The 18,206-nt window shown below is 40.7% G+C and overlaps 1 protein-coding gene across 7 annotated transcripts in view; it reads left to right on the top strand.

Moving 5' to 3' along the window:
- Positions 1-18,206, top strand: part of TPX2 (TPX2 microtubule nucleation factor) — a 54,872-nt gene extending 36,666 nt beyond the window's left edge. For 6 of the 7 annotated variants that reach the window (XM_054697178.1, XM_054697173.1, XM_037497304.2 and 3 more), the window contains exons 12-17: positions 5,501-5,596; positions 6,623-6,802; positions 7,186-7,332; positions 9,926-10,037; positions 10,695-10,882; positions 12,455-18,206. In XM_054697178.1, the coding sequence (XP_054553153.1) occupies positions 5,501-5,596; positions 6,623-6,802; positions 7,186-7,332; positions 9,926-10,037; positions 10,695-10,882; positions 12,455-12,565 (834 nt within the window). In that variant the 3' untranslated portion in view covers positions 12,566-18,206. The remainder of the gene's footprint in view (positions 1-5,500; positions 5,597-6,622; positions 6,803-7,185; positions 7,333-9,925; positions 10,038-10,694; positions 10,883-12,454) is intronic. The other variant, XM_037497331.2, reaches the window with a different exon arrangement.

Below are 18,206 nucleotides of genomic sequence, written 5' to 3'. Positions count from 1 at the left end.
GTCCACATCACATTTATCATCTTCTCCTATGTATATATGTCACTAGTCATATCTGAACTTCATTTCTGGAAGCACTGATTTAGGAAATTGATTTGGCAGTTTATTGTGCTTGGAAATGCTGGTATGAGCTGCTAAGTGGGGAAGTATGATTGGAGTTCGCGAAGAATGAAGTGAGATCTTAAGGTAGCATGGTAGCAGGTTATGCCTTGTTGAGAATTTTGATTTAACAGATCAGCAGAGCACTAGGTGTATAAGTAAGGTATGATGAAATCGATGTGGTGTGCCGTAAGAAAGTATTTGTCTTATCCACTGGTTTTCAGGATCTTCCAGGGATCTTATTACGTGAGCCCTACCCCTGGAGTTCTGGTTTGTTAAGTGCAGTATAGAAGAGAGAGCCCAGTGAAGAGCGTAGTGTAGTTCCTAACACACAGCAGGCGGTCATCTTGTTAATAGTAGTAACTGTCATGTTGTGTGTTTACCTTGTACTGTTTGATGTAGATGGTCTTATTATTTCTCATAACTTTTAAGAGGTAGGTTCTAATTTTTTGTCCCTATTTTTCAGATGAGGAAATAGACAACCAAGAGCTAATTAGTATGTAGAACCAGGATTTGAACCTGTCATCTCCTTAAGCACTGTATTATTCTCTCCTATAGTGCTGTTATAATCGTTTATTTTGGCAAGTGCTTTTTCGACTTTGATGCTGTTTGCTGCTCTCCCTACTAAAATTTCCAGCTATTTCACCTCAGCCCAATGGACACATATTGTATAGTCTTCTGTCCTCTTCAGTTTTTAGAAGGAAGGCTTCAAAAGGAGAACATGACTTGCCCATAGAAATATTTTTAGAAGTTGGTACCAAAACTGAGATTAGGTGTCTTTTTTTTTTTTTTTTTTTAAGATTTATTTATTTATTTATACAAGCACTGGGTACAGTCAGAAGCGCGGAAGAGTGAGAGAATTCACCAGAGTCAGAGCGGGGAGCAGAACAGACAGACTGACGAAGTATACTGCTGAGGGGAACAGTGGGTGGCAGGAGATGTCTGCGCGCCATGTGGGACCCTCACCCGGTGGCCGGGGACCGAACCGGTGCTGCAGAGGCCGCGGGCAGCTTCGCAACCCAGCACTCAACCGCTGCGCCACCGGGGAGGCCCGAGATTAGGTGTCTTAACTTCATCTTAGACTCTTACAGTAGAGCAGAAGAGCCTGCCTCCCAGAACCTGACTGCAGCATGTATGTCTGCACTGTTGTTCCTCATCTGTGTCCCCTGATGCTGAAACTTTCTTCCCTTGTATCCTTATAGTGTTTCTTTTGCTCTCCCACTGTGGTTGATAGGTGGCAAATAGACAGCAGAACTGATGAGAGATGGGCTTGGGCAGCAGTGGGCCCTGAGGCGGATGAAAAAAGGGCTCTTGTTGCAGAGATAGAGTGATGAAAACCTTGAGCTCAAGGGTGTGAAATGTGAACTTGGTGCCGACATCTAGTGGGGAGCTGGGGCACCACAGAGGTGGATGTGGTGACAGTGAGGCCAGTGAATAATTTTAGCAACAATATTTTAGGGATGAGTTGGGGACACCAGCAGTCTTCTTTTTTTTTATTTAGTATATTCCCTGAGCTACCATTGCTTCACAGTAATTTCCTAGCTCTCCAAGACAGGCCTGAGAACTTGTCCAGGACAATTGGGGCATATCCTGTCTTAGGGGGAAGTACTCACTTCTAACACCCCTTCCCCTATCCTGGGCTGTTTTTCCTATGCTTCCTGTGTCTGCTCACATTGTCAATGTTTAACTATACATCACCTATTTAGAGATGCCTTCCCCCACCTTCCTGTTGGAGCTTTCCCTGCCCCACCCCATCCTTTGGCTCTACATTCTGTGAGATTTCTTCGGAACACTTAAAAAAAAAAAGAATTGTTTGATTTATTACCTTTTCATTTTCTTTTTCGTCCACTAGAATGTGAGCTCCCTGAGGGCAGGGACCTTGGGTATCTATATTGTTCACATCTGTATCCTCAGCACAGGAGCTCCAATATTGGATAATTAAGTGGGTGACAGCATAAACTGTCACCCAGTCTGTTTCTAGCTGGTGTTACATACTGGGAAATCAAAAAGGGAAAAGGACCGTAGCCCTTGTCCTCAAAGCTTTCACAGTCTGGTAGAGCAGATTGCTATGTAAACAAATAAGGACAGTAATATTAATCAACATATGTTCATTGAACAGTTGCCACACAGTCTTCTAGTAGGTGCTGTGGAGAATGCAAATGGCAATATCTCTGCCTTTAAGGAGCTTATAATTAAAAAAAAACTTAAAATACCAAATTGAGAAGCCTGTCTTTCTAGGAACCCAGTTTCCTTTATTTCTTTTTTTCTTTTTTTAAAAAGATTGTTTTATGTATACAAGAACTGGGGTATAGTCAGAGGCGTGGGAGGGTGAGAGAATTTACCAGAGACAGAGCAGGGTGCAGAACAGGCAGACAGACTGAAGACACTGCTGAGGGGAGCAGCGGATGAGGCAGGAGAGGTCTGCGGTGCCATGTGGGTTTCTCCCTGGCTGGCCGGCAATCGAACCTGTGCCACAGAGGCTGCGGACAGCCTCACAGTGCAGCGCTCAACCCGCTGCGCCACCAGGGAGGCCCCAGTTTCCTTTATTTCTGATTGAACTCTCCATTGGCTTTGACTGCAGTGGAGATGGGGTGTGGGTAGAGAGTTGCTTCAAAGTTGATTTTCATAAACTCATTATCAACTAATTATAAGGATTGGTCCCATTTGTGAATATCTCTTTCATGCTTATATATTAGAAATTTCCATTACTTTTTTTTTTTTTAAATGCATGTCTTTGCTGGGTAGATGCAAAGAGAAGGGGGAAATAGGAAAAAGATTATTTAAGATCTAAATGAGTCCTAAAATATATATTTCCATTACTTTATGGAAAAAACCAAGACCTCGAAAGCTATCTAATGTGCACAGGGTTATGCAGATTGGAAGCAGAGCTGAACTAGAACAGACTCCTGGCTCCTTGCTCAATGTTCTTCCCATTCCCACATGTCCAGAGTGTGTGCCAGCAAGAGACTAATATCTGTCTGTCCAAGATGTTGTAGAACAGCAGGTTTTTGTTGTTATTTTAGGATAAGCATTTGAAAGTGAACTTCATGAATTGTTGTCACTCTGATTACAAGTTCTGCTATACTAGATTTTATGCCAGTGATCCTTGCTTTTTTAGAAAACATAAAAACTTTCACAGCAGAATGGGCGTTCCCTTCATTATGGTCATCTTGGGAGGGTATACACTCTTTTCCAGTGATACTATATAAAGCATTTTGGAAAACCACTTGTTTGGGATCCTGTGGCAGAGTCTTTGTGGGTCCCGTCAATGATAGCAAATCTTCATATTCTAAAGATTAGTTTGCTTTTAGGAGCTAGTCTAGAGTCAGTTGGAAGCTGGAAACAATTTTGTTTAATAAAAGTAAAGACTGATTACTTTGCATGACTCTGAAACTGACTGTGAAAGCCACCTCAAGAAAGACAAACATGCATTGTTGCAGCCTTGTTGGGATTAAGCAGACGTCTTCCACAGTATAAATTAGTCCGGGAGTCTTAAGAGTCCAAGGTATAAATCCTGTTATTTATTCTTATTGTATTCATTTAATAAACATTTACTGAATGCCTAGTGGTTGCCAAGTTAAGGGTTAATGGAATAAAAGTCCATCCCCACTCTGAATTCATAGGCTAGTAGGAGATGAACATTTAAATAAATAAATAAATGTAATAAAGTTTTAGATGTATTGTGATAGTGCTATATACAGAAAAGAGAGGTTATAGATTCTGTGGCTTTATAAAACAGGAGGCCCTTCAGTGGAGGCTTGCAAAGATGAGTTAGGTGCTTCCAAGCTGCCAGGGCTTTTCACATAGAGTATACAGAGGTATTGAGATGAGAACCAGACTTATATGTGTACAGCTACTAGTAATGCTTGTAGTTGGAGGGTGCTGGATAAGGAAGAGTAAGAGATAAAGGTAGAAAGTAAGGCAGGGTACCAGATTGTGAAGCCCCTTGTATTTCATGCTAAGGACTTTGTTATAGGTATACTGTTCTAGGTTAGCAGTAGGAACCATTAGAGAATTTAAGTCAGAAAATAACATGATCAGATGTGTTTTAGGAAAAAAATTCTGACTATATACACAAGGTGAATTGGGGGAATGGAATGAGAAGCTAAAGGACTTAGAAAGCCAGGGGAGTAGTACAGACAGCAGATCATGTGATTTGTGGCTATGGTATGGCAGTGAACAGTTAGGAAGGAAGCCAGGATCAAGAGCTGCTGGGGGCAGCATGTAGATGTGAGTATAAGGAATAGCACTATTGAGGATGTCTCAGGATTGTTGTGATTATTTAAAAATTGGTCTGGTCATATACGTCATTGAAAATAATAGCCCAAGAGATTTTGCAGTTAGGATTAATTGCCAGATTTGCAAGTTTCATAGAGTTTAAATTCTTTGAGAATCAGAAAATGCTTATGGACTAACTTGCTGAAATGCATTAGTTTTGAATGATGTGCACAGTGTAATTCAGTCTGCAGATATTTGCAATGTTGGCTTTGTTTTAGAACCATTAAGGGAAATTCTTCAGAATGGTTAAGTTATTAGAATTATGGAATGTAGAAAATTAAATAATTGAGTTATTCCCTTTTTTTATTCTTTTAAAAAATGTTGTGTTGAAATATACCTAAAAACAAAATTAAAGACTAAATACCGGAGGTATAACATTGGGTGAAAGAGTATGCCATTTAAACATCTGATAACTTCCAAAGGTTCTACCAACTTGTACCCTTTACCAGTATCCAATTCTTTGTGAGTGCTTGCTTCACAGTATTAATTAGTCTTCTATTACTCAGTCTTAGAGGTGAAAATATCTTATTTTAATTTATATTTTAAAAAATTATTAATGAAATTGAGCTAAGTCTTTGTGAACTCCCTATATCCATTTCTTATCCTATACTCATTTATTTGGCAATGGGAAATTGAACTAGCACTTGCCAAATACATTTTTCCCTTTGCCTTTTGAGTATAATGTGTTCGAATATAAGTTCTCTTTGTAAAGCTGTAAGTGGAATAGGTTTAAGAGAATGGGCAGGTACCTATTTTGTTCTTGGATATATATGGAAGTCTTGATTTTGTTTTCGAGTGACTGGAACTATGGAAAGGGAGAGGAACAAAATACTGTCATCGGTTTTCTGTTGTATTTTTCATAAATACCAAAAAGATTTTGGTGAATCATATTTTTACTGATTATACAACATTAGCTGTGTCCTTGGTATTTGCTGCTCTTCTGGCATGCTAATCTACATTTGGCGTGCTGCTGCATATCAGTTACATCTTTGTCTCTATTGGGTAAATAACATATTGAAATCTATACTAGTCTGTTCTGATTCTTGGTATATAAACTTCCCTTTAAGGAAGGGATTACCCTAGTGGAGTTTGTTTTGGGTTGTCTAATTGAGTTGATTCCTTCCAGGGTGTTCCTGAAAAGAAAGTACTTCCAATCACTGTCCCCAAGTCACCGGCCTTTGTGTTGAAGAATAGAATCCGAATGTCCACCAAAGAAGATGAGGTGATTTCCCTTGAGAGAAGGGGTTTCCTTTTTCTTTCTGCATAATCAATCTAAGCATTAATCTCTTAAATGTAATGAAATTCAAAGGCAATCACTCTTTGTCTGGAGTTATCCTTAACATGAGGTATAAACATTTGATCAGCTTTATTGATCCTCCAAAAGCAAGGTGTAGTAAGTTAAGGATATGAACTTTCTGGATATCAGTGGTCACTGCCTGCAACTTACTCAAACCTTCTCCATTTCTGTAGCACTGAAAATCAGTCTCACTTTGTAACATGGATTGAAAACTGTGAAACTCTGTATCCTATTTTGTCTGAGCTAGTGTCACTGTTCAGTAAGGGACTTAAAATTTATACTAAGCAGTTAGATCTGCCCTGTTGTGTCTCCATTAACTCAAGGGTTGCAAAGGTGACTGTGTGGTGATGCTTCATGAAATTGTAACACACAAACTGTTATTGATCAGGCTAGTTTCTTGTTACATCTCCCATTTTATCTATAAATATCCAGAGTTATGGTAATTTTATAGCAGATCTCAAGCTTAAGCCTTTTTATAGGTTCATTTGAAACTAAAATACACAGTAATCTTATGTTACCCGCCTGAACCCAAACAACTTGGTCCTATTCTGGGTTTGGCAGCCATTATTAGCTCCCAGTCACATGTTTTAGTATAGTCTGGAGGCTGCATCAAATAAGAGACCACGTTATATGCTTGGATGGTATCTTTCTTTTCACTTTATTCATACTGTTCGATCTAATTTCATTTTTACAAGCTTCGTGTGAAAATTTTTAGATCCTTTTGAGTAGTTGCTTAGGTCCTTTGCCAAATACTTTCACATTGGTTCCACCCCGTGAGTTTGTAAATGACCTAGGTATTATCCTTCTTTGATAGAAAAAGTTTAACATCCAAGAGATTGATTGACTTGTTCAACTAATGACTTCTGTCATGTGATGTCTTCTGACTCCATATTCTGAGGAGGTGAGAGAGCAAATTTTTTTTATTTCTAAATTGCAATTTTCCCCCCTTAGGAAGAGGAGGATCCAGTAATAATAAAAGCTCAACCTGTGCCACATTATGGAGTGCCTTTTAAGCCCCAAATCCCAGAGACAAAAACTGTGGAAGTATGCCCCTTCTCTTTTGATTCTCGAGACAAAGAACGTCAGTTACAGAAGGAGAAGAAAATGAAAGAATTGCAGAAAGGGGAGGAGGTAGGTTTTTCCATTCTATAGGTGGCACAATGCTATTTGATCCCTCAAAGATAATCTTTTATGTTGCATTTTTAACTATAAAGTCACTTTCTTCCTTTGATCCTTCCAAAAACCTTATGAAGTGTAAACAGGACAAGTAATTTTAATAATCCTTCTTGCACAAGGGGCTTCAGTGACTTGCCTGTGAGCACACTGCCAGTTATTGGCAATATTCAGAGGAAGACCTAGATTTCCTTTGGAGCCTGTTAGTTTTTCTGCTGGACCATTGCTGCTTTGAAAACAGGCCTTTTCTTGTCTTTCAGATTAATCCAAATAGTATGGAGTAACTATTACTTTATGTTGAGAGAAATCTATCTTAAATCTTATGTTTTATTTTCTGTTAGATACCCAAGTTCAAGGCACTTCCTGTGCCTCATTTTGACACCATTAATCTGCCAGAGAAGAAGGTGAAGAATGCAACTCAGATAGAGCCTTTCTGCTTGGAGACTGACAAAAGAGGTGCTATGAAGGCACAGACTTGGAAGCACCAGGTAGGGAGTGGGAAGGGCAATTAAAATGTTATTGCTTAGTTGGTTTGTTAGAATAGGTAGAACCACAACACCAAAATTCAGCTGGGAATTAACATGCTGTATTATTTCAGGGGCTTTCACTCTAAATCAGGGCTTAGCAGTTTTTTCTGTAAAAGACCAGATAGTAGGGCCTCCCGGGTGGTGCAGCGGTTGAGCGCTGGGTTGTGAAGCTGCCCGCAGCCTCTGCAGTGCCGGTTCGATCCCCGATCCCCGGTCGCCGGGCGAGGGTCCCACATGGCGCGCAGACCTCTCCTGCCGCCCGCTGCTCCCCTCAGCAGTGTACTTCATCAGTCTGCCTGCTCTGCTCTCCACTCTGGCTCTGGTGAATTCTCTCACCCTCCCGACTTCTGACTGTACCCAGTGCTTATATAAATAAAAAAAAGACCAGATAGCAAATAGTTTGGGCTTTGTAGGTTATTTTTGGTCTCTGTCACATGTGTGTATATGTGTTTCAATCTTTTAAAAAATGTGTAAAAACTATTTTTCATTCATGGGAAGTGCACATAAAGGTTACAAACTAGATTTGACCTGCAGGTATTTTTATATCATCTGGGGAATGTGAGAACTGACAGACTTTTTGTGTCAGGCCTTTCTTTTAAGATCTCATCTCTTCCTTTTGTGGGACTTTTTCATTAAACATTCACTCCTTTCTGTTGGTTCTTTGATAAGAAACAATAATGGGGAGAATAGATTCTCAATGTGGTGAGCTCCTTTCTTGACAGTGTGCTCTTCATAGGTGATTAAAAACAATTGGTTGTTGGCTAGTTTAGGGCCTTCCCGGTGGCGCAGCGGTTGAGTGCTGGTTTGCGAAGCTGCCCACAGCCTCTGCAGCTCCGGTTCGATCCCTGGCTGCTCCCCGGCCACCGGAGGAGGGTCCCACATGGCCCCACATGGCGCGCAGACCTCTCCTGCCGCCCGCTGCTCCCCTCAGCAGTGTACTTCCGTCCTTCTGCCTGCTCTGTTCCCCGCTCTGGCTCTGGTGAGTTCTCTCACCCTCCCGAGCTTCTGACTGTACCCAGTGCTTGCAAAAATAAATAAACAAACAAACAAACAAAATAAATCTTTAAAAAAACAAAAAACAATTGGTTGTTGGCTAGTTTAATTGGGACCTAACTCTGTCCTATCTGGGAAAAAAATCCTCCTGAATCCCTAAATTTATTAGTATTTTTATATCATTACTTACCCTGGACTGTCCAAAAGAGAGGTCTGAGCTAATCTTTATTTTCAGAAAGTCTCCTCTTGAAGGCCTCCTCTTGAATGTGATTGTTTACTTGACTGAATGTGGGTCCCATGTTAGCATTATTCTTTAGGAAAATTTAGGATTGTTGATTTGGAAGTAGTAGTGGATCCCTTTTTCAAGTACTCTGACATGTGGTGTCATAATAAAAAAAGGGTTTTTTTGTTTTTTTTTTTTAAGTTTTTCAGACATGCAAAAGTAGAGAGAATAGTATAATGAACTTTCATGAACCTGTCACCTGGTTTTATTAGAATGATCAAAACATAGAGAATCTTACTTTTCTGTACTTCCATTTATCACTACACTATATATAATTCTACTTACATTGGGTTACGTTGAAGCAAATCCTAGGTATCATCTCATTTCATCCAAAATTATTTCAGTGTTTATCTTTAAGATATAAGTACTTAAAAAAAAAACCATAACCACAATGCTGTCATCACTCTGAAAAAGATTAACAGCAATTCCTTAACGGTGTCAAATAGTCAGCATTCATATATACCCACGTAATTTTTTTCAAAAAGCTAAATTGTTCAAATCAGCATCCAAAATAAGGTCCACACTTCGCATTTGTCTGATAAATTTCTATTTTTTTAAAAAGATTTATTTATTTATGCAAACAAGAGCTGGGATACAGGCCAGAGATGTGAAATACACTGCTGAGGGGAGAAGCGGGCGAGACAGGAGAGGTCTGCTGTGCCACGTGGGTTTCTCCCTGGCCGACAGGGATCAAACTGGTACAGCAGAGGCTGTGGACTGCTTCATAGTGCGATGTTTAACCCCTTGCGTCACCAGGGAGGCCCTGATAAATTTCTAAATCCCTTCTAATCTGTAGGCTTCTCTGCTTGCATCGTATTTGTTGAATAAACTGGATTGTTTGTCCTAAAGGTTTTTGGCAATCTGAATTTTTGCTCATTGCATTCCCATGGTGTTGTTTAATATATTCCTCTATCTTTGGTATTTCTTATAAGTGAATAATCAAATCTAAAGACTTAATTCTGGTTAGATTCTTCTTGGGGTTGGAGGAAGGGAGAGTACTTCGTAGGTGGTCACATCTGAGGCTGCATCATGTCTACTTGGTTGTTTTGTGTTGTTAACAGTATCTTTAAAAGTATCTCTAAGAACTTTCTAGTTCTCAGTGGGTTCAGATGTCAGTCTGATCTATTCATTATGAAGAGGGTTTTAATTGAGTTTAGATTAAATCATCTCCCATCTTTATGGGTAAAGTGGTGCAGAAACATTAGAACTTGAGTTACTAAGGTGGTAGTCACGGAGAGTTGTGTAGTTGCTTATCTGAGTTATGTTTCTTTTTAATAGCTGGAAGAAGAACTGAAACAGCAGAAAGAAGCAACTTGCTTCAAGGCTCGTCCAAACAACGTCACCTCCCAGGAGCCTTTTGTTCCCAAGAAAGAGAGAAAACCCATTGCTGGTAGTATTATATATACTCTCAGGGAGTTGGGCAGAATTGTCAGACTTCCCAGGGGGAATGCCTTGGATCAGTTGTTTCACATAATGCTGTGTCAGCCAGAAGCATTTGCCTTTAGAGGATCTAACTTTTCTCCCCCATGACCCATCTTTTGCCTCTGGTGAACCCAACAGCTATGTTGTGTTGCTAAATTAGAACAAGAGCCTGAGCAGAGGTAGCAGGCATTTCAGCAACAGTTTGGCTTTCCTCACCCAAAGACTAGCAAGGGAGTGAGAGGAGGAGAGCCAGAACTACCTGCTGGATTTCACCCTGAAGCAAGACTTAGATATAAAACATTTGATTCCTTAAGCACGAGTCATAGTCTTAGAAAATTGGAATTCTTCTTGTGTATGTGTCTCAAAATTGCTCTGAAGTTTTGAACAAGCAACTTCACCTGTGTGGGTTTTGCTTTTCTTCTCATTAGATGATTTCCAGAGACCCTTCCAACTCTTAAAATTCTAAAACTTTTGTCATGTGGTTTACTCCATCTTTCTCCCAGAGGGGTTCTTTTGAGCTCAGCCTTCTGTTGCTGTGTGTATCTGGGCCACTTGTTGGCTGCATGGGGGCTCGGGTTATGCAAGTCCTGCTTGTGCACCAATATTTCTCTGTTTCTGTACTCAGAGGGCCTTTCTGGTTCTCTAGTTCAGGAACCTTTTCAGCTGGCCACTGAGAGGAGAGCCAAAGAGTGGCAGGAGCTGGAGAAGAAAATGGCTGAGGTGGAAGCCAAGAAAGCCCAGCAGATGGAGGAGGCCAGGCAGCAGGAGGAAGAACAGCAGAAGGAAGAACTGGCCAGGCTACGGAAAGAACTGGTAACTGGGCAACATGACCACTGACTAAGCCATATTTGTCTGTTTCATTTTATCTGTACCTCAGCTCTTTTTCAGAGAGGATTTAGGTGCCTAGAAGGACACATCAAAGACAGCTGACGAGGAAATCACACAAACCAGTGGTGGTGACAAAACGGACGTGAACAAGGCTAAAGATGTGTACCTTGTGATCCATGTAGCTGCTACGTTTGAGCCATAATTTTGGTCCTTTTTAGGAACCAACCTGTTAGCTACAAATTCAACATGTTCACGAGCTCTAAACATGCCTAGTTGTTCCAAAAATGTATTTATCCCTGCTACTGAATTCAGACAATTTCTTCCAGAGGTCTTCATAAGGAGGGCATTATGTGGTGTAGCCATGCAATGTGATGCATTCCTAGGCCCTCTTTTAATTCATTGAACTTCAATTAAAAAATAATTTTTATTATTTTAAAGCTCAAGAAGAATCAATGTGTTACAATTAGACAAGAATACGTAGATAGGGAAGGACATGGAAATTGTGTGATGATTTTTCTTCCCTCCTAATACTTGGTTCAAACTTCTTACAGTTTTAATGCCTATTGGTCCAGGTCACCCTTCATGGGAATGCTAGCAAAATGATTTAGATATTAGCTGTCAAAAAAGAAAGCTTACAGTAAGGATGCCTTCACCAGGAGGCCAGTGGACTGCGTTCACTGCATTACTGCAAAGACTCTTAGATGGAACTTCATATGATTACTGTAAGGTTAAATATCGAAATACATAAGTTATTGAGGTTTTGCCCAAAAATGCTAGGCCAACAACAGATGCAGCTGTTGACGGAGGTGATTATGGCCTTAAGAAGGCTCTAGGACTATTTAGGAAACTAGCTTCTGGGCAGAATCCAAACTAACATTTGTTAATGGGATGGAAAAAACCCAGTACAATCACCACTCCATATGTACTTACAAAACCAGCTGCTTTTTCAGGCTGACGTTGGTTTTTCTTTAGCTAGTTTTCATGGTACCTGCCCCTTGTGTTTGTCTCCATCTAGAACTTTTTCTTACAGCTGTTCTCAGTATGGGCTGATACCAACATCCTAAAGCACAGTTCAGTTAATGCTAGTCAGTGCTCTAGTAATTGGGCTGGATTGGGGATTGAAGATTTTAAACTGCCCAGGAGAATGGAGGGACATCTCTTAGCATCCTTCCTGATTGTTGCTTTTTTTGTTTTTCTTTTTTGGTCCATGCTTTTGGTGACTATTAAGACTCAGTAAGCTTGAGATTGTACTCTTGCAAAGTCCTAGCATGTATTTCTTCTCTGCTAAGAGAGTAATAAAAATCCAAACTAGAGAAAAGTTTGACATTCTTTAGTGCAAACTGAGGAACCCAGCATGACCTGGATAGAAACCTGTTTGGGCTTCAAAACTCATGTGCTTTTTTCTGTTATACTGTGTTGCTTTTCTTTATTTTCTCTTTGAATTAGTGACTGATAATATGTAAAATGATTCAACCATTTTCTCAAGAAGAAAAAATTAAAACAACTAGTTCCCTAACATCCCTATTAGTGGTAACTTTTATTTTTCTTACTCTCCAGGTGCACAAGGCACAGCCAATACGCAAATACCAGAGTGTAGAATTAAAGTCAAGTGACCAGCCCCTGACTGTGCCTGTGTCTCCCAAGTTCTCTACTCGATTCCACTGTTAAAGTCGCTGTGAGCTGTGACCACCCTGGGAACAGGAGCTGCTCTTCCTGTCACACCGGGCGCCTTCTTTCTTTGTCACCAAGGCATGGAGAGAACCCATTCCTCTAGACTTTGACCAACGAGTCTAACAGAGAATACCTGACAACTGGGGACTCCATTTTTGTTGAAAATTGTTTTCCCATATTATTGAGGGTAACAATGAGACTCAATTCATGTATGCCTTGATCAGACTCCAGGTAGTTGGTTATTTGTTACAGGTCAGTTAATCTATAATATGGATTTTTACTCTGACTAGAATTTAAAGTTTATCAGCACTGTGTAATTTCTATTGCCCTTTACCTCTCTCCTCTTTTTTTTTATTTTAATCAAAAAATAAAGAATTAATGCTGAGATAGGATTTAAGTCATGGCTTAAATGAGGACCAACCAGTCTATCAGAATCTTTCCTCTTATCTCCACACAAAGTAAATTTAGAGTTAAGGAGCCCTTCACTATGCAGGCAGAAAGCCTCATTACCTGCACCAGTGAAGAAAACTGCATAGGCTAATGGCAACTGCACAGCAGCCATTGGCAAGCTTTGTGTAGAGCTGCTGTTAGGCAGCTCCCTTGTGGGTGCTGATAATAAATAAATGGGGAATGATGCAGCATGCGTTTTAAGTCCTCCAGTGACTTGGAATGGAGTAACTATGTTGTGTTCCCCTCCCTGATTTTGTCATTAGATATATATGTGTGTGTGTGTGTGTGTGTGTGTGCATATGTATATATGTATTTTTTTTTTTCGTAGAAAAACAGGTGTAAACCCAGAGCTTCCGGCAGGGTGGGAGGGGTGGTAAGAGGATTCACCAATGACAGTGGGGAGCAGAACAGGCAGACTGACTGAAATACACTACTGAGGGGAGCAGTGGGCGAGACAGGAAAGATCTGCTGAGCCATGTGGGTTAGCCCCCTGGCTGGGGATCAAACTCAGCCTGTAGAGTTGGATGAGAGATGGTTGCTGGAACTTTCAGAAGCACAGGCTCTATCCTTAAAAGTGCTTTATAACTTTTTTCTGCCTTATGTCAGAATATGCTCCCATATTTTGTTAATTCCCTCCCAGGAACCACCCTGGAAGGCGATCATGTATATTATGCCTTTGCATAGACTCTGCCTTTTTGCCTAAATGTGCTTTTTCTCGTCTGGTAAGCTCTTCATGTACAAGGCTCAGTTGGAGTCACTTTTTTTTAATCCTTCCTTTACCACCTGAAAATGATAAGAGTGTAAGAATGATTACTTACTCCTTTGTGCCTCCAAAATGTTTCTTGTATATCTCTGGCAGAACAATTACACCATACTCAGGTTATCGATACTTGTACTTATTCACAAACTAGTGGAGACTCAAATATAAGTTCTTTGAGGGTAAATATTATCTTACTCATCCCTGAATTTCTTGTAGGTGGCACAACATTCATTAAGTCCATGTTAAAGTTGTATATTTTTCTTTTAGACGATATTGTTTATAAATACCTATACAAGTTGATACAAAGCATCCATGCTCTGCCCAGGCCAGTCCTAGGCACCACATATAACATTTAATTGATTTTACATTCCCTTATTCAGTGAGCATTATGTACAAGCTATTATGGATTCATTGATGGATAGGTGACAAAGGAAGATATGACTTATAGTTCCTAGGCCTCCTGAGGACCCACAAACAGATGCAAATACAATTGCTTTTTTATTTCCAAGAGTTATAATGATATATTGTTCATAACTACTTACGTGGTTCATTTAACAAATATTTATTTGGTGCTAGTTATATATCTGTATCCCCTCCCTCCCTCCATCACCTTGGTACTGTTGTAGTCTCTGGGAATATAGCAATGAACAAAAATAGAGGACCTTGTCTTCAAGGAGCTTACCACTTAGCGCGGGGCCAGACATAAGCAAGTGACTGTCTCTTCTGTTAGGTGATGTTTCTCTGTTGGGTGGAGAATAGACTGGCATGGAGACAATTGGGGCATGTGAGATTGGAAACAGGAAGGTGAGGAGGTTCTTGCTGTGGTACAGGTAAGAGCTGATATTGGCTGGGGCTAGGGTGGTAGCAGTGGAGGTGGTGAGAAAAGATTGGATTCTGAATGTATTTTGAAGTTGTAACTGATGAGATGTGCTAACAGATCAAATGTGCAGAGTGAAAGAAAGAAGTTAAAGAGGTTCCCCATGTATCAGCCCCAAACAGAAACAGAGTTCTCCACCTGTCATACTACTCCAGTTCAACCCCTTTCTTCACATCTCTTCTGTATTCTTGGGGGACTTTCTTTTTTGGGGCGTCACCTCTGACTTTGGTTTTCTAGTTTTTTTCCTTTCTTGAGTTCCCTTCTGTGTCTGTCCTATGTGACTTTTCTCTAACAGTTCACTGTCCTTAATATACTTCCAAGTGGTTTCATTTTTTCCCATACATTTTGCCCATTTCTTGGTGGTTTTGTGCAGGAGAATAAATCTAGCTTTCAAGTTGAAGCCTTTTGAAAGTGTTATTGAGAATTAAGAACCTTTGAATCCTCCCTTGTTTGCTCCATTCTGGATTACCCCCTCCAGATATACCCACATCAAGTGTGACAAGCTTTTAGATGCAATCAAGAGAGAGTTTATCACTTTCAGAACTTAAAATTTAGGAGACATCATTTTTTGCTTCTGAATTTCTCAATTTTCCTTTGGCTTTCTTTCAGACCACCTCACATGACCTTTTAAGTTGAATTAATAATTTTTTTTAATTGCGGTAACATTGGTGTACAACACTGTATATGACTTAGGGGAATAGGTTTAGTTACAGATGACACCACCCCCACCACCAAAACACTTTACTTCTCTAGCACAGCCTCCCATTTCCTTCAAAACTCAAACACTTCGGCTTTTTTTTTTTTTTTTTTTTTTGCATAAAAGATCAAGGGTGTAGGTTAGAAGTGTTGAGGGTTGAGAGGATTCACTAGAGACAGAGTGCGGAGCAGAACAGGTTTATCTACTGAAATATACTGCTAAGGAGAGGTCTGCTGCGCCCAATGTGGGTTAGCTCCCTGGGCAGGGATCGAACTCAGGCCACAGGCTGTAGAGGTGATAATGCTGAGACTTAACCCCTAGGCCATCAGGGAGGCCCTTCGTTTTATTTATTTAAAAGATTTATTAATTTATGCATACTAGAACTGGGGTGTAGGCCAGAGGTGCAAGGGGTGAGAAGATTTACCAGAGACAGAGTAGGGAGCAGAACAGGCAGATCTACTGAAGTACACTGCTGAGGGGAGCTGCAGGTGAGACAGGAGAGGTCTGCACCATGTGAGTTAGCTCCCTGGCAAGGGATGGAACTCATGCCACAGTGGTTGGCTATAGCTTGATAGCGCTCAGACTTTAACCCCTGCACCACCCGGGAGGCCCGCTGATCATTTTGTTCTTGAGTAATTATATTGTTACCACCTCTACTGCTGTTTTATTTCTTACTACTTCTTTTCCATAGAGTTCTGTCCCTGGAAAGTGGAGCAGAGTGGTAGACAGCTGCAGTTGCGGTTGCTCTAGTGTTCAACAGAGGCACATTGTAACACAAGCTAGGTTGTGATTGAGACAGACGCAAAAAGTGCTGAGAGTGCATAGGGAGTCCTGTTGCAAGTGAGATTGCAGTTATTAAAAATGTTTCTTCTTTTAAAATTAGAAGTAAAGTAGTACTGCCTTTCCAGAACAAAACAATGTAGACTATATAAAATAAAACATGAAAGTCTCCTTGCTTCCCCCACTCCCTTTCCTCACGAATGGCCCATTGTTGACGATTGTGTGTTCTTTATGTACACACAAATTTATAGAGCATTCTAATTTCTGTAACAAGATGATAGCATTCTGCATTTGTTTTAAATTTCAGTTCTTTGAAAGGTTATACGTTCACATGGTTCAAAATTGAAAAGCTACAAAGATAAAGTTTCCCCCAATTGCTTGGTTCCCCTCCCCAGAGATAGTCCTTGCAGAGATGGTTTCTATATGTACTGATTCCTCCTGTACCTTGCTCTTTTATGTGTGTCTGCATTGAATGTGTAGCTCAGGTGCTGCCTTGGGAATGTCCTTTCTTCCTCCCTGATGGAAGCTTAAAGCCTCTGATTGAAAAGCTAGGGACGTGGGGCAGTCCTGTAGGGGCCTCGGTCCTCTACATGATGTCCTGGGCTCGTGACCTGAGGTCCAAGGACTCCAGGGGTCAGCAGCACCTAGTCTTCTCACAACCCGCCTTAGCTGAACATTAGGAGCTTATTGGTTTGAGTGTCTAGTTAGACCTGTGTATTATCCCCTTAGATAAATCTTGACATTGCTTCCTCTTCAGTTTTCTTGAAGAAGGTTATCACACTGAATCTTGTCTGCTGGGGAAGTTCCTCATTGCTGAGAGGAGCAGTTAAAAAAGCTGTTAACCACGTGGCTGGGCTCCTATTTCTGCATAGGTGGGTGAGTTACAGCTTGGTGGTGTGGATCCAGGTAGGAATTGGTCAACATTCTGAATCCTGAGCTGCCATCTGCCTTGCAGCCTGCCGGGATGGTCAGTTTAGACAACATATAAAGTTTCCTGGATACCAGACAAGCCCAGGCCTATGGAAAGAGCAGGAAGGTTAAAGTGTGTGAGAGCAGTGACGAAGGCGTAACCAGGGAGCTAACATGTTTGCTCCAGTGCCAGGAATTCCAGGACAATTTGTTATCCAGTTGAAGCCAGTGTAGTTGCTACAAAAAAGCAGCCTGGGGACAAAAACCTCTTTCTCCCTCATTTCCTTGTGTTCTTGCATACCCACTCTGTTTTCTAGCTGTGGTGAAGGTTACTGACGTTTGGAATGTCTGATGGTATTTGCTACTCTCTGTCTTGCAAGAGAGTAAGTGACTGGGCGCAGGCCAAAGTGGGGCTCTTCTGTGCTGAAGGTGTCAGCTTCCTGTAGGGCTTGACAAGTGCTGACATTTCACTTGGAGACCGAAGCTGGAGGGGCAGGGAAATGCTAGGTTTTGTCAGGAGATGTCTCAGCAGACAAAACCTGACCCCAAGGCATTTGTTGCATTCTCCCTTTTTCTTACAATTTTACTAAACAGGAAAGAAATAAAAACCTGGTCTGTCTGATCTGCAGAAACCATGTAGCGATAGAACTGGTGTTCCAGAACATCATAGGTGGGTGTGCGAATGTGCTAAAAATTGTGGCCAGGCGCCTCTGCCCAGCTTGTTTTGGAATTTGCTCTGTGAATATCTCAACTGGACTTGACAGCATTTTTGTTTCTGTTTTTAAATTGGGATTTATTGATTATATACACTTTGGAAAATACCTGGTCATGGGAGGAAAGAAAGAAATGCATTGTTCCTTTACCCACCTTGAAACTAGTGCTTGGTATAGTCTATTTTTTTCTTGTATGAAACTTTTGTGTATTTTTCTACATTGTAGGGTTTCTTTTCCTATATGTACATATATAATATTCTGGTTTTTTACCTCAAATATTTTTTCTATAGCATGTATACTTTATAAATACTGATTTTAACAGCAGCTCCCTTTGCTTTGAGTTTGTATCTCCCCATTGAAAATAAGTACTTAGCAAAAGATTTTTCTGGAGTCTCTTTAAGGGATAGATTTGTTCACCCCCGCAACCCCAAGGTATCATGTCTATTTCTAAA

This window comes from Talpa occidentalis, unplaced genomic scaffold (assembly GCF_014898055.3).
Source record: "Talpa occidentalis isolate TD23 unplaced genomic scaffold, MPIMG_talOcc4v2.1 talOcc4.10, whole genome shotgun sequence".
Taxonomy (NCBI): Eukaryota; Metazoa; Chordata; class Mammalia; order Eulipotyphla; family Talpidae; genus Talpa; species Talpa occidentalis.
This window is presented reverse-complemented; position numbering and strand designations above follow the sequence as displayed.